The sequence below is a fragment of the Lithobates pipiens genome, unplaced genomic scaffold (genome assembly GCF_037356315.1).
Source record: "Lithobates pipiens isolate NorthernLeopardFrog02 unplaced genomic scaffold, aLitPip1_a1.2 Scaffold_16, whole genome shotgun sequence".
Classification (NCBI taxonomy): Eukaryota; Metazoa; Chordata; class Amphibia; order Anura; family Ranidae; genus Lithobates; species Lithobates pipiens.
This window is the reverse complement of record NW_027507748.1, coordinates 256,995,402-257,010,820: the sequence shown is the minus strand read 5'-3', so window position 1 is coordinate 257,010,820 and position 15,419 is coordinate 256,995,402. Positions and strand designations below refer to the sequence as shown.

The following is a 15,419-nucleotide window of genomic DNA, read 5'->3' as shown; positions in this document are numbered from 1 at the left end:
AACAAATTTGTTTGGGTACAGTGTTGCATGACTGAGTAATTGTCATTCAAAATGAGAGCCTTGAAAGCTGAAAATTGGTCTGGGCAGGAAGGGGGTATAAGTGCCCTGTATTGAAGTGGTTAATGAGATATTTCTCACACATGCCATGGGTATATATGGAACTATACACTCTAAAACACATTCTGCTACTTCTCCCGAGGATGGGGATACCACATGTGAAAGACTTTTTGTCAGCCTAGCCACTTACAGGGGGGTTAACAATCCAATAACCTTTAGGTTTTCAAGGGGCTTTAATTACGCTTTGGATTTCCCAAAATCACATTTTTGAAGACCCTAAAATGCCAGGACAGCATAAACGCCCCCCAAATGACCCATTTTTGGACAGTGGACACTATAAAAGGTATTTGCTGAGAGGCATGTTGAGAGTTTGGAAGATCTTTTTTATTTGCCACAAGTTTTTGTATAAAAAGTACAAAAAAGTGGTCACTTTATCGATATAGTTCTCACACAAGTGGCAATTTACCCCTAAAATACCTTCTGCTACTTCCAAAAATTAGTGAGTACCTTCAGGCATTCAAAGGGCGTTAACTTCCACATTTGGAAGATTTTATTTTTTGGCAGACGTTTTTGAGTTGTATTGCCATGTATACACATGATATTTGTGAGAAATATATCAGAAAAATTACAACTTTGTGTAAAAAAATATATATATTATTTATTTTTCTCCTTTTTAAAAAATTTGTGGCAAATAAATTAGATCTTCCATAGTCTCAACATGCCTCTCATCTTCAAAAGTCTCAGGGCCACTAAAATGTCATAGGTAGTCAGGAAAGCCCCTTGAAAACCTGAAGGTGGTCACTGAATTTTTGGCCCCTGTAAAAGTGTCACACATGTGGTATCCCCATACTTGGGAGAAGTAGAAGAACGTGTTTAGGGGTTTCATTACTCTTTCTTGTAATGAGCCATATTTAATTATTCACAAGGCTAGAGTAGTATTGCGTCCTCATCCTAGCTTTATACTGAAGGTGGGTTTGGGTTTTCATCCAAACCAGGATATTGTTCTGCCTTCATTTTTTCCAGAACCCTGTTCTACAGAGGAAAAGTCACTACATTCTCTGGAGGCGACTGGTCAGATTTGGAAAACGGACGTTTTGTTTTTGTTGCCTGAAGGTCCTAAAATATTACTTAACTATTGCTAAGTGGATTCGGCAAGTAATTATTCAAGCTTATGGTTTGAAGAGGAAGGTTCCACCTTTTCAAATCAAAGCGCACTCCACCAGGGCTGTTAGTGCTTAATGGGCAGTGCATCACCAGGCCTCTATGGCTCAAATCTGCAAGGCCCCAACTTGGTCTTCAGTCCATACATTCACCAGATTTTATCAGGTGGATGTGAGAAGGCATGAGGATATTGCCTTTGGGCGCAGTGTGCTGCAGGCAGTAGTATAAGGTCCTCAGGTCTGATTGCACCCTACCTTTTGTTTGTCTCCCTCCCCTCAGATAGCATTGCTCTGGGACATCCCAATCCGTAAATACCGTGGCTCTTTGTCCCGTGATGTACAAAAAAGAAAATAGGATTTTTACAGGATTTTTTAGAGGTCCCTCCCCTCTTCTAATACACGTATATTGCTTTGCTACAAAATTGAGGTACTCCCAGTAAGGGGAGGGATTATACAGGGAGCTAAACTTCCTGTCTAGGTGTGCCAGTGTCAATCTCTTAGAGGTGCCTATATAACCCATCCAGCAAATACTGTGGCTCGTGATGTACTTTAAGAAAATGATTTTAAGGTAAGCTGTTATAAAAATCCTATTTTTCAGCTTTTAGAGCTGTCACTCTTTGAATGACAATTGCACAGTCATACAACACTGCACCCAAATTTAAAAAAAAAAGTTCCAAACAAATAGAGCTTTCTTTTGGTGGTATTTGATCACCTCTGGGTTTTTTATTTTTTGTAAAATAAATGTAAAAGTCTGAAATTTAAAAAAAAAAAAAAAAAAATACAGAACCGTTTTATATTTTGTTAATAAATTTTGCAAACAGGTAATTTTTCTCCTTCATTGATGTACGCTGATGAGGCTGCATTGATGGGTACTGATAAGGCGGCACTGATAGGTGGCATTGGTGGGCACTGAGGTGGCACTGATGGGCACTAATAGGTGGCACTGCTGGGTGACAGTGATGGGCACTGATGGGTGGCAGTGATGGGCACTGATTGGTGACACTGATAGGCAGCAATGCTAGGTGGCACTGATTGGAAGCACTGGTGGGCATTGATAAGTGGCACTGTTATGTACTACTGGGCACTGATTCGTGGCACTGGCAGGCAGGGTACTGGTGGGCACAGATGAGGCGGCTGTGCCTCTTCCTCTTCGGGACCAATGTCGCTTCAACAGAAGCTGGTGATCAGCTTTTTTTTCTCCTCACGCTGTCAGCGTGAGAAGAAAAAAAAAACAGATTACCGATCTTCTGTTTATATCACGTGATCAGCTGTCAGTGGCTGACAGCTGATCATGTGGTAAGGGGCCGGATCAACCCCTTCATCCGATCTGTGATCACCCGAGTCTCATTAACTCAGTGATCACAGGGCGCATGTGGGGAGCGTGCAAAGGGGAGGAGGTGTATTGACGGCCTCCCAGCAAAGTAGATTCGTGCTGTTGCCGTAATTCGGGATAGCGTGGATCTGAAGGGGTTAATTTAAAAAAAAAAATTGGGTTTACATCCACTTTAAGGCTTTGGGCTAAATGCTTGGGGAGGAAGAACCAGCCAGATCCTGTGTCTTCTTTTTACAGAGAGGACACAGGGCATTGACTACAGCCAATCAGCAGGTTCACGGACAAAATTATTCGCTGAAACCTGCTTACTAACTTATGCTTATAACTAATCACTGCAAAGGTCAGCAGGGGCATGCATGCACACCGAGAATCTGGAGTTTCAACGCAACATATCTATACGTCACAGTGCCTGGCTGTGCAGCCCGCTTGCAGTAAATATATTGTGAGCGGGCGGCAAGTGGTTAAGAGAGCACATTTTCTTATCCTGAAGGCTGCTTTCCATGACAGTGTGATGCGTCATTTACAACACATTGGTGGTGGCACTGCTCCCTTCACAGTGCACATCAGTGGCTGTAATATAACACAGCTGCTGGGTTACTGATCATGGGGCAGTGGCGTCACTAGGGGGTGGCTACTGGAGCTATAGCCCCGAATCTGGGCCCATAGCCCAGAGTTTCTTACCGGTAGCAGCAGTGGCAGATTAACTTGGGGGCGTATCTGCCGTGTTTTCCTCCGCGTGCACACCTGCCTGTAGAAGGGACACTAGCAGTGGGACTGGGCTGCCAATCAGAAGAGCAGATATACCAGAATTAGAGCCGCCGTTGCGCTGACTCCATCTCCACCTTCACTGCTGAGTGAGGCTCTTACTGATCATTGGTTTCTGGAGCCGCCTAGCGTCTAGCAACCAGTGACATCCGGGCCTCCACTGTAGAACTGGAACTGTGGTGAGCCCGGCACAGGCCAGTCTAAACAGTGTGTGTCAGTGTAATTATGTGCAGTCTGCAGAGCCAGAGACCCATACAAACAGGAGTGGTTCATGCTGGGACCAGTGGTCCTTCGCTTTTGGGGGATGTGAACCCCCCCCCCAAAAGTGAACGAATACGGGTCCCGGTATGAGCCTCTCAGATGAGGATGTGACACTCCCGCCCCCCTTAACTAGTGAAGGCCCAGGCATGAACCAATGAGATCTAAGGAGTTACATTCTTAGATCTCAGGGGTTAATTCTGGGACTTGTAGTCCTTCAGTTTTGGACGTGACCCCCAAAAAGTGAAGGACCACAGCTAGGTCCCAGATTAAGTCCTCAGAGCTGACATCCCTCCCAAACTAGTGAAGGACTACAAGTCCAAGCATGAACTTCTGGGATCTAAGAATGTAACCCCTTAGATCTCAGGGCCCATGGTTCATTTATGCTTGGACCACATAGCCACCACCAGAGACCCCACGCAGTCCACCAGTCTCTCTGGGGGCCCTAATGTAAGGAGGAGGCTCTCTGGGGACCCTGATTTAAGGGGAGGCTCTCTGGGGACCCTGATGTAAGGAGGAGGCTCTCTAGGGACCCTGATGTAAGGAGGAGGTTCTCTGGGGACTCTGATGTAAGGGGGAGGATCTCTGGGGACCCTAATGTAAGGAGGAGGCTCTCTGGGGACCCTAATGTAAGGAGGAGGCTCTCTGGGGACCCTAATGTAAGGGGGGATCCGCATTCACGTGTGTGTGTGTGTATATATACATATATAAATTTATAATATACACACACACACACACACACACACACACGTATATTATATAGATGTGTATACCCGCCTAAGCATATGACTTTCTTTAGTTCGCTGCTATGGGCTCTAGCCCCAGATATTTTGTAGGCCTAGCAACACCCCTGTCGTGGGGTGTCTTAGCATTGAAGCAAAGTATTATATAACCTTTGAGCCGGATTGTGTTGGAGAGCCTGCAGTATTCCTGCTAAGTGGGGCCCAGCTTGATTATTCGATCAGTTTATCTAAAAGATGCCCTGCCTGGCTATATATGCAGGAAATCATTTGAGATCTTCAAATCTGTTACCATAGTTCTTTGATTTCCAAATATGTCATGGATTTTATTATTAATAAGGGACCTTTAAACCTAGGTTCACACTTGTGCGGTGCTATTTGAGGGAGGTTTTTAGTGCAAGTTCAAGGATAGTGTCCATTGCGACCTCATGTAGGTTTGGATACAGCTGCAAGTCTTGCTCTCTCTCTGGAAATCACCTCAAAAAGAAACTATTGCCTGCACGAAAAATCACATAGTCTTTGAACATTCGCATTAGTGTGAACCAGGGCTAAGACCTGATGTCTGAGAGGATGCAACATATTTGCTCATCTCTGCTGTATATAAAGAAAGGCAGTGCAAAATATATGAAATAGCACAGCCTTACCTCTCTTGAGAGCTGCTCAAACATGGAAGCCTCGGGACCTTCACCAAACATATTTGGCATTGGATGGTTTTCTAACCTGTGTATTTATGAAAATGAAACAGAAAACTTAGTGGTGTTCCACACACACACACACAAAAAAAAAAAAAAAAGATTATTGAAATTCCTTAAAAAATAGAAAACAAAACCATTTGGATTTTTTTTAACTCGCCTCTAAATGCTTGTTGCTAGGGGGTCCCTCGTAGTCTGCCTCCTTCAGTGCCTGGGCTCCTGATGTCACTTCCCCTCGGTGCAGGAAAGGCTCAGCTCTGCCCCCTCCCTCCTGTCAGTCATCTGGGACACATGACAGGTCCCAGATGACTGCGTGGCCAATCGCGGCGCCACTCTCTCATGCGCAGTGGGTGCCCGGCTGTGAAGCCACAGCCAAGTGCCCACAGTTGCAATGCCAGCACCGCCGAGCGGAGGGGGGGATGAGCGGGGCTTTATTCTCCCACATCGCTGGAACCTGGGACAGGTAAGTATCCGATTATTAAAAGTCAGCAACTGCAGTATTTTTTTTTTTTTTAAGGGGAACTCCTCTTTAAAGAAGGAAATGGTAAGCATTTGAAACAATGTTGGCATTACTATAAACTCCAGGCAAACAAATAAAATTCATATAAGATAACTGTTCCCCCTACCAAAGGATTAGCATTTATGTCCATCCAGTCCTTTGTTTACACAGCCCCAACATACATACCACATCCAAATGGATAAAACAAATTTCTCTTTTACATTTTAAAAGATGCAGTGCTCCCATCTCCACCACCCACAGCTTGCTAATTGGACAGATAATTACTGATAAGGCCATCCCTCGGTTTAATTCATCTATCAGGATGTTCCTTGTCAGCATTTTTGTATGCAGCACATGTGGCTTCTTAGTCTTGCCCCTCCTCCCCTCAGTCTTGAATGTGGTTTTACATGGGATTACCTGTTATCAAATCTCACACTAGTTACATAAAAAATAAAAATAAATGGTTTCTTTATGAATACATAGCTGTATCAATTGCCTAGGGTTCCATTTCAAACATACCTAAAACATATATAACTCACATAGAATCAAGGTTAACACCCCCGTTTGGCTCGCACCAGAACTCCTGAACAGAAAAAAAGTTATGACCTCAACAGCCTCCCATGACCTCCCATTGGACCCGAACTTGAGAAATCTAAAGTCCCCATATTGAAGGCTTACATCAAGTAATTGGCCATTAAAAGGGTATGAGGGTCTGGGCACTGCCCTGGGGGACATGTATCAATGCAAAACATTTTTTTAAAAAGATTGTTTTTGCAGGAGTAGTGATTTTAATGATTAAAATGCAACAATAAAAATTAAAAAAATCCCTTTAAATATAGTGCCTGGGGTGTCCCCTTAGTCTGCCTGTAAAGTGATGCATCTGTAGCATGTTCTGTAGCATGTTTAGAACATGCTGCAGGAAAAATTACATTTCTAAAGAAAAAATAAATTACATTTAATTTGCCAGCAATACAATAACATTGCCGGCAATATAAAAATGTTTTTAAAAAAAATACGACCTGGGGTCCCCCCAAAATCCATACCAGACCATTATCCAAGCACGTAGCCTGGAAAGGGGGGTTGCTACATGCTTGGATAAGGGTCTGACATAGATTTTGGGGGGGAACCCTACTCCATTTTTTTTTATTGAACCATACCAGGCCACATGCCCTCAACATGGGGGGTGGGTGCTTTGGTCGCTCGCCCCCCTTTCCCTAGTCTGCCTCTGTCGCATAAGTGTCAGTTATGGATTGGGGGGGGGCACGCAATTTTTTTGGGTGTGGCGTTCCCCTTAAAATCTACACCAGACCCAAAGGGCTCGGTATGGATTGGGGGGAAACCCCATGACAGGGTTTTTTTTCACTTTTTTATTGCCGTCAATGTTTTTTTTGTTTTTTTTATTCAGCTGAAAGCGGGGAAGCCCATTGACAGCTAATGACTCATCGGTTGGTTAAGGACAACTCCTTAACAACCAGCTATTCACTGCACCCTGATTGGGCAAAGCTTTGACCAATTCGGGCTTAGAATGCACTGTGCAGTGCATTGCATGGCGTTCAGCAGGGCGAACGTCCGCCGAATGGCCTGTAAATTGGGGTGTTCGCCAAAAGGCCAAGGTGATGCTTGGGCTGATCTTTTGCTCGACCTGAACTGTTTGCCCAACTCTAATCAAGATATATTTATTTTTGACAATAGCTGACAAACAGGGTATTTACCTTTTTTGTAAAATAATCCTTTCACAGAAATTTGATGTAAAAAAAAATAAAAAATCTAAAATAGCCAGTACATACTGAAATTAGAAATACCGAAAACAAATTACAAATACAAAATACAAGAACATCTAATAATATTTATAGGCCATTTTTTGCGATACAACACTGCGTCACCTTAACGGTTAGTTGCACGGTCATATGATGCTGTACCCAAACAAAATTTATGTCCTTTTTTCCCCACAAATAGAGCTTTCTTTTGGTGGTATTTGATTACCTCTGCGGTTTTTTATTTTTTGCGCTAAAAACATAAAAAGACTGACAATTTTGAAACAATTTTTTTTTTTTTTTTTTACTTTTTGCTATAATATATATATATATATACAAAAAATAAATAAAAAATGTCTATCAGTTTAGGCCAATATGTATTCTTCTACATGTTTTTGGTTAACCACTTCCGGACTGGCTCATGACGATATACGTTGGCACTTTGAAGAGGGATATTGTTGTTATAGCTTGAGGTCGACCGATATGGGTTTTTCTCTGGCCGATACCGATATTTAGAAATCGCCACGGCCGATGGCCGTTATATGATGCCGATTTTTTTGGGCCGATATGTTAGGCCGATTATTTATTTTTTCCCCTTCATCTCATAAAATCTAACAGTTAGACACCTTTCCCACTGTGGCGTTTTTCAGGCACTTTAAAATAGCGCCTGTAAAGTGCCTGCAAAACGGCTCCCCTGCAGTCTCTGTGGAAGCTTCGAGTGCTTTCACACTGAGGTGATGTGCTGGCAGGACGTTAAAAAAAGTCCTGCAAGCAGCATCTTTCGAGTGGTGTATACCGCTCCTCAATATTTTATTTTTATTTATTTTTTGTTGCATTTTAGTGTAAATATGAGATCTGAGGTCTTTTTGACCCCAGATCTCATATTTAAAGCGGGAGTCCACCGGGACTCCGCGTTTTTTTTTTTTTTTTTTTAAAAGCCAGCAGCTACAAATACTGCAGCTGCTGACTTTTAAATAGTGACACTTACCTGTCCAGCGCGCCCGCGATGTCGGCACCCGAAGCCGATCGCTCGCTCGGCTGCCGGGTCCCGCCGCCATCTTGGGTATGGGAATCAGGAAATGGAGCCTTTCGGCTTCATTTCCCGGTTCCCTACTGCGCATGCGCGAGCCGCGCGGCGCAATCCGGACGGTCCCCGCTGCCTCTGGGAGCTGTGTGTTTCCCAGCAGGCAGCGGGGCACTTGCTGAAGGGGGCGGGGCATTGCGGAACGGGGGCGTAACCTACGCTCGTTCCGCAGACAGCTAGCCCGGAAGTGGGTGCAGTTACCTGGATTATCCAGGTAACTGCACCCCCCTCCCCCCTGAAAGGTGCCGATTGTGGCGCCGGAGGGGGGGAGGGATCAGATGAGCGGAGGTCCATTTTAGGGTGGACCTCCGCTTTAAGAGGTCCTGTCATGCTTTTTTTCTATTACAAGGAATGTTTACATTCTTTGTAATAGGAATAAAAGTGACACAATTTTTTTTTTTAAAAGAACAGTATAAAAAATAATTTAACGCGCCCCGTCCGCCGAGTTTGCATGCAGAAGTGAACGCATAAGTAAGTAGCGCCCGCATATGAAAACAGTGTTCAAACCAAACATGTGAGGTATCACCGTGATTGTTAGAGCAAGAGCAATAATTCTAGATCTTCTCTGTTTGTCGCCATTCCACGAGCGGGCGCAATTTTGAAGCGTCACATGGTGGGTATCAATTTACTTGGCATAACATTATCTTTCATAATATAAAAACAATTTGCTGTTGACTTATTTTTTAATGCAAAAAAGTGAATTCCCCCCCCCCCCCCCCCCAAAGCGTGCTTGTAAGACCTCTGCGCAAATATGGTGTGACAGAAAGTATTGCAACAACCGCCATTTTATTCTCTAGGGTGTTAGAAAAAATATATAGATAGATAGATATAATGTTTTGGGTTTCTAAGTAATGTTCTAGCAAAAATGTTTTTAACTTGTAAACACCAAATCTCAGAAAGAGGCTCGGTCCTTAAGTGGTTAAAAAAAAAAACCACAATAATCGTATATTGATTGGTTTGCACAAAAGTTATAGCGTCTACAAAATAGGGGCTATAAATATAAATATATATATTATATTAATATCATTTATATATATATATATATATATATATATATATATATATATATATATATATATACATTTTTATTATATATATTTTTTTACTAGTAATGGCGGTGATCATTGATTTTTATCTGGACTGTGGCGGACAGATCGGACACTTTTTTGGAACCAGTGACGTTATTACAATGATCAGAGCTAAAAATAGCCACTGATCACTGTATAAATTACATTGGCAGGAAAGGGGTTAACACTAGGGGGCGATCAAGGGGTTAAGTGTTCCCTAGGGAGGTGTTTCTAACTGTGGGGGGGGGGGGGTGGACTGACAGGGAGTAGAGAGAGATCGCTCTCTCCTCCCCTGTCATAACGGGGATCTGTTTATACCCCTTCATATAGTGATCTGCTGTTGCTTATATACTGTTTGGGGGGGGTGTGTGTATGTGTATATTATATATATTTATATATATATATATATATATATATATATATATATATATATATATATATATATATATATATATATATATATATATATATATACATACTATATTGTCAAAAGTATTGGGATGCCTGCCTTTACACGTACATGAAATTGAATGGCATCCCAGCCTTAGTCCGTAGGGTTCAATATTGAGTTGGCCCACCCTTTGCAGCTATAACAGTTTCAACTCTTCTGGAAAGGCTGTCCACAAGGTTTAGGAGTGTGTTTGTGGGAATGTTTGACCATTCTTCCAAAAGTGCACTGTGAGATCTTTAATCTACCCCAAAGGTGTTCTATCGGTTTGAGGTCAGGACTCTGTGCAGGCCCCTCCACCAAACTAGCTCATCAATATGTATATGGACCTTGCTTTGTGCACTGGTGTGTTAAATTTGGTGTTATCGCTCTCACTCTCTCATACTGGTCACTGTAAGTTCAACATGGCACCTCATGGCAAATAACTTTCTGAGATCTACATTATCAAAAGTATATTGTCTCTACTACTGGGACACCTGCCCTATGGCAGCCTCCAATAGAGAGGCTGGCATTGAAAAATTTTTGATTTTATTTTACAAGCAATAGTGGCGGGGGGGGGGGGGGGGGGCGGTCGGGCCGAAAACAGGCAGGAAGGAGGGGGAGACAGGAGAGCAGAGGGGACAGTGTATGACGGAGGGAGGTGCTTTAATCACGTGATCAGAGCGGAGCAGCCCTAGTTATCGTGGTCTATTTAGAGAGGGTATACAGGAAGTGCAATGTTCAGGGGGGTATTTTTCTTTATCGTACATAACGGAACACAGAGCCATGGTATTAACTATATGAGTTATAGCCACCTTCAGGTGCTGGACACTGGCATACTCAATACAGGAAGTTCACTCCCTATAGAACCCCTCCTACCAGGAGTACCTTTGTTTTTTCGCCAGTGTCTAAGGTGTTGGTCACGAGTGAAGATGTGCTCTGAGAAGCTCCAGGTGGGATCCTTGCTGGATTTAAATAGCCTCCACGAGACCGGATCCATCTAAAGTGCCACTGAGGCCAAAGTGGATGGTACCTGGGCTTCGTATACGAAGAACTAGGTTTTGCCTGTAACGTCTCTCTTTGTAGGGCTGGACCCCGGGATCCAGGGCTTTGGTCATGCTTACAGTTAAAGTTTTTCCTGGTGGGGTGCTAATACAGGTCCAAGGGAGTGGAAACTTGATAAAAAGGGACCCGGTCCTTGAAGATTTGCTAACGCAGCCCATCCTGATGGGTGAAGATTGGATCTGTCTATTACAGCAGTATCCTGCGGCAAGGATAAGGTAAGGGAAGAAGATTAAGATCTGAAAAAGTCCACCTATATTTTTTTCTTAGGCCCCTTTCACACATGCGGATGGTATGTCCGTATTTCATCCATCCGTTTGCGGATGAAATACGGGCCATACATTCATCCCTATGGGATAGCGGGTGTCTGCGGATGAGCATCCGCAGACACCCGCTATTGTCCGCCTCCGCAAATGTCCGATTCTGCAGACGGAGGAAAATCCTATTTTTCTGTCCGTCTGCAGAGCGGATCGGATGAACACGGACACAAGGTCCGTGCTCGTCCGATCCCCATAGAGGAGAGCGGAGAGCTGACAGGGCGGTCCCCGCACAGTGTGCGGAGACCGCCCTGTCCGCAGCCGGCTCAGCGGGGACAACGGAGCGATCCCCGCTGAGCGAGCGGATCATCACGGGGCGGATCTTTACTGATCCGCCCCGTGTGAAAGAGGCCTTACTTAGGGAAAAAAACATTGCCATGCCTTAATTCTCCACTAGAGGGAGTATATGCACATACCTTAATCTGTTGTCTTCACTCCAGCTCAGTGTCAGTCTGTGTGTGGCAGCAGTGGGGATTCCTCTTGCAGGCAAGAGATCTGCCATCCTGCATTTTTCTCTCCTTTAGGGACCATGAGGGGTTAGAGATCAACAATTGTTGTGGCTCCTGGGGGGTGGAGGTCCCGCTTTTCGGCTCCAGAAGTTTTACTCTCCTGCCAGATGTCTTTAGGCTCTGCCTCCCCCCCCCCCTCGTGTTGGGTCTGCGGGACCCCAAGGCTGCCCCTGCGCACATGGGAACGCTTTGAAAATTCAAACGAAAGGGGGGTATGGGGCCTAGGCACGGCGCCATGTGTGGGACAAAACAGCCACGAGGACTCACGGCACAAGTGCAGAGAGGAGATTTACTTGGAGCTGTCCCTCCTCGGCTGTGTAGCAAGGAGAAAGCAAGCTGGCTACACTTGGGACTCAGGAGCAGTGGGGAATGTAAGAGTGCAAAACGGGCATTTCTAATATGGAAGGACATTTTTTCCCAACACTAGACTGAACTTCTATAGCGGCATTAAACTGTCAGACTATTGTTCAGCGATTAGTGCATTTAAATAGTGCCTCTGCTTTTTGTGCTTAGGACTGTGTCTGCCAAGAAAAAGACACCACAAAACCCTCACAAAAGGTACCAAAGATTCCACCTCCAGGTGCTGGGGGCCATGCCTCACCACTGTCATCCTCACCTGAAATACCACTTGGGGCAAGCCAGGGTGAGTCATTGGAACAAATTGGTGGTGCAGCTGCTTCTCACATCCCTGTATACCTGACTGAAGATGCATTTTCCTCCGCCCTGCAGGGCCTAGAAGGAAGATTAGCCGCTTTAATCACATCCTCCATCCAAATGGATATGAAGCGTGTTAGATCCCCCTCCCCCACCTTAGACCCTTTGCAAGGGGAACAGTGGGTACAGGATGAGGTGTTACCCTCAGGCAATCAGGAGGAAAAACTAACAGAGTACTCCTCTGCGGAGGAAACAACGGTAGGTTAACCCTTTTCAGCCTTGCAATTTGAGAAATTTCTCGTAAAATCTTAGAGATGATTCGTTCCACTGTCATGCTACCCCTAACCGGAGTCTGCTAAAAGTTAAGTTTCTTCCTTGGGTTCCATAAAACCTTCACAGCCTTTGCATGCGTTTCCTGTCCATGCATTACTAGAAAACCTTATTTCTTTTCTTACATCAGGGGACACAGAGCCATAGTAGTTACTGTGTGGGTTATATGGACCAATGATAGGGGCGTGCCACTGTCTATCACCTAAGGAAAGATGTGTACTCCCTTTATAACCCCTCCCACTACTAGGAATCCTCAGTTTTTTTGCGCTATGCTGAGCTCCAGTGGAAACAATCCTTGCTGGGGCTAGCCATACTGACTGGATTCGTTCTGATGTCTTTTCATGGGCTAAATGAATGGTACCCGTGCCTCATGTCCGAAGAAACAAGGTTTTGCTTGCGAACGACACAATTTTTTTTTTTTAAAAGAACAGTATAAAAAATAATTTAACGCGCCCCGTCCGCCGAGCTTGCATGCAGAAGTGAACGCATAAGTAAGTAGCGCGATATGAGATATGAAAACAGTGTTCAAACCAAACATGTGAGGTATCACCGTGATTGTTAGAGCAAGAGCAATAATTCTAGATCTTCTCTGTTTGTCGCCATTCCACGAGCGGGCGCAATTTTGAAGCGTCACATGGTGGGTATCAATTTACTTGGCATAACATTATCTTTCATAATATAAAAACAATTTGGGCTAACTTTACTGTTGACTTATTTTTTAATGCAAAAAAGTGAATCCCCCCCCCAAAAGCGTGCTTGTAAGACCTCTGCGCAAATATGGTGTGACAGAAAGTATTGCAACGGCCGCCATTTTATTCTCTAGGGTGTTAGAAAAAATATATAGATAGATAGATATAATGTTTTGGGTTTCTAAGTAATGTTCTAGCAAAAATGTTTTTAACTTGTAAACACCAAATCTCAGAAAGAGGCTCGGTCCTTAAGTGGTTAAAAAAAAAAAGCCACAATAATCGTATATTGATTGGTTTGCACAAAAGTTATAGCGTCTACAAAATAGGGGCTATAAATATAAATATATATATTATATTAATATCATTTATATATATATATATATATATATATATATATATATATTTATTTATATATATATATATATATATATATATATATATATATATATATATATAAATACATTTTTATTATATATATTTTTTTACTAGTAATGGTGGTGATCATTGATTTTTATCTGGACTGAAACAACGGTAGGTTAACCCTTTTCAGCCTTGCAATTTGAGAAATTTCTCGTAAAATCTTACAGAGATGATTCGTTCCACTGTCATGCTACCCCTAACCGGAGTCTGCTAAAAGTTAAGTTTCTTCCTTGGGTTCCATAAAACCTTCACAGCCTTTGCATGCGTTTCCTGTCCATGCATTACTAGAAAACCTTATTTCTTTTCTTACATCAGGGGACACAGAGCCATAGTAGTTACTGTGTGGGTTATATGGACCACTGATAGGGGCGTGCCACTGTCTATCACCTAAGGAAAGATGTGTACTCCCTATATAACCCCTCCCACTACTAGGAATCCTCAGTTTTTTTGCGCTATGCTGAGCTCCAGTGGAAACAATCCTTGCTGGGGCTAGCCATACTGACTGGATTCGTTCTGATGTCTTTTCATGGGCTAAATGAATGGTACCCGTGCCTCATGTCCGAAGAAACAAGGTTTTGCTTGCGAACGCTTCTCTTTAGAGAGCTGGGCCCTGGGATTCAGTACTTTTTGGTAGTAAGGCCATAAAGCTTTTACTGGCAGGGTGCTGTCGCAGGTCCAGATTTGTCGGTAACCTGAGGTTCCCTGGTTCCTGAAGGTTTCCTAAAAGGTCTCGGAGCCCACCGTGAAGGGTGAAGATTGGGTCTTTATCTCTGATAAAACCCTGCTGCAAGGATAAGGTAAGGGAGATTTTCCCAGGAATTTCTCCTTCTATGTATAATGTTGTCATGCCTATGTGTCACCACTGGGGGCTGTATTGAGCACTCTCCGTCCTGACGCTGGAAACAGCACAGAAGCCTTCATTCTCCTCTCCTCCAGCTGCAACAGATCCTCTGGTAAGAAGGGGGGTTCTGCTTCTCTTCCTCTGCCCCAAAATAGTTTTTTTCAAGGGATGAGATGCCTAACTAGTTTACTTAAAAAAAAAAAAAAAAAAAGAGACAGACCGTGGCTGCTCAGCGGAGGATTTATCACCCCTCCCCTGCCATGCCTGCATGTCCACAGGACGCCGCTCGCGTGGGAAAGTACCTTCCTTTGAAAGGAAAGGGGGGGCTCGTAATTTGCGGGGGCGTGCCTAACGCCGTCAGACACTGGCCACACATGGAGGAAGCTGATTTTAGCACTGTGTATGTGAAAGCTGTTGCTGGCTGCAGTGGGACAGAGCGGGAGGATGGCTTGTTCAGGTTAGTGAACACAGGCTTTTTCCCTTTGACACATTATAGTTTACCAGGCTAGGATTAATAGCAGCTAATGGCACTGAACTATAGCCTAGCAATGTACATTCTTTTGCATAGTGCCTCTTCTTTATGCTTCAGGCTATGAGTGGTAATGGGACCAGGAACTTCTCTAAAAGGGTCAATGTTTTTTTCACTATAAACTGAATCCATTTCCAAAAGAAAGTCATCCTCCTCTGAGACGGCTAGCCACATTGAGCCGTCAGGGGAAACTGTTGTTGCATAAAACACTTCAGTTCCTGTATATGTCATA

The 15,419-nt window shown here is 43.8% G+C and overlaps 1 protein-coding gene across 2 annotated transcripts in view; it reads right to left on the bottom strand.

The window, feature by feature from the left end:
* PM20D1 (peptidase M20 domain containing 1) overlaps nucleotides 1-15,419 on the bottom strand; it is a 585,406-nt gene that overhangs the window by 245,411 nt on the left and 324,576 nt on the right. For both annotated transcript variants that reach the window (XM_077481325.1, XM_077481324.1), the window contains one exon: nucleotides 4,958-5,033. In XM_077481325.1, coding sequence (XP_077337451.1) covers nucleotides 4,958-5,033 — 76 coding nt within the window. The remainder of the gene's footprint in view (nucleotides 1-4,957; nucleotides 5,034-15,419) is intronic.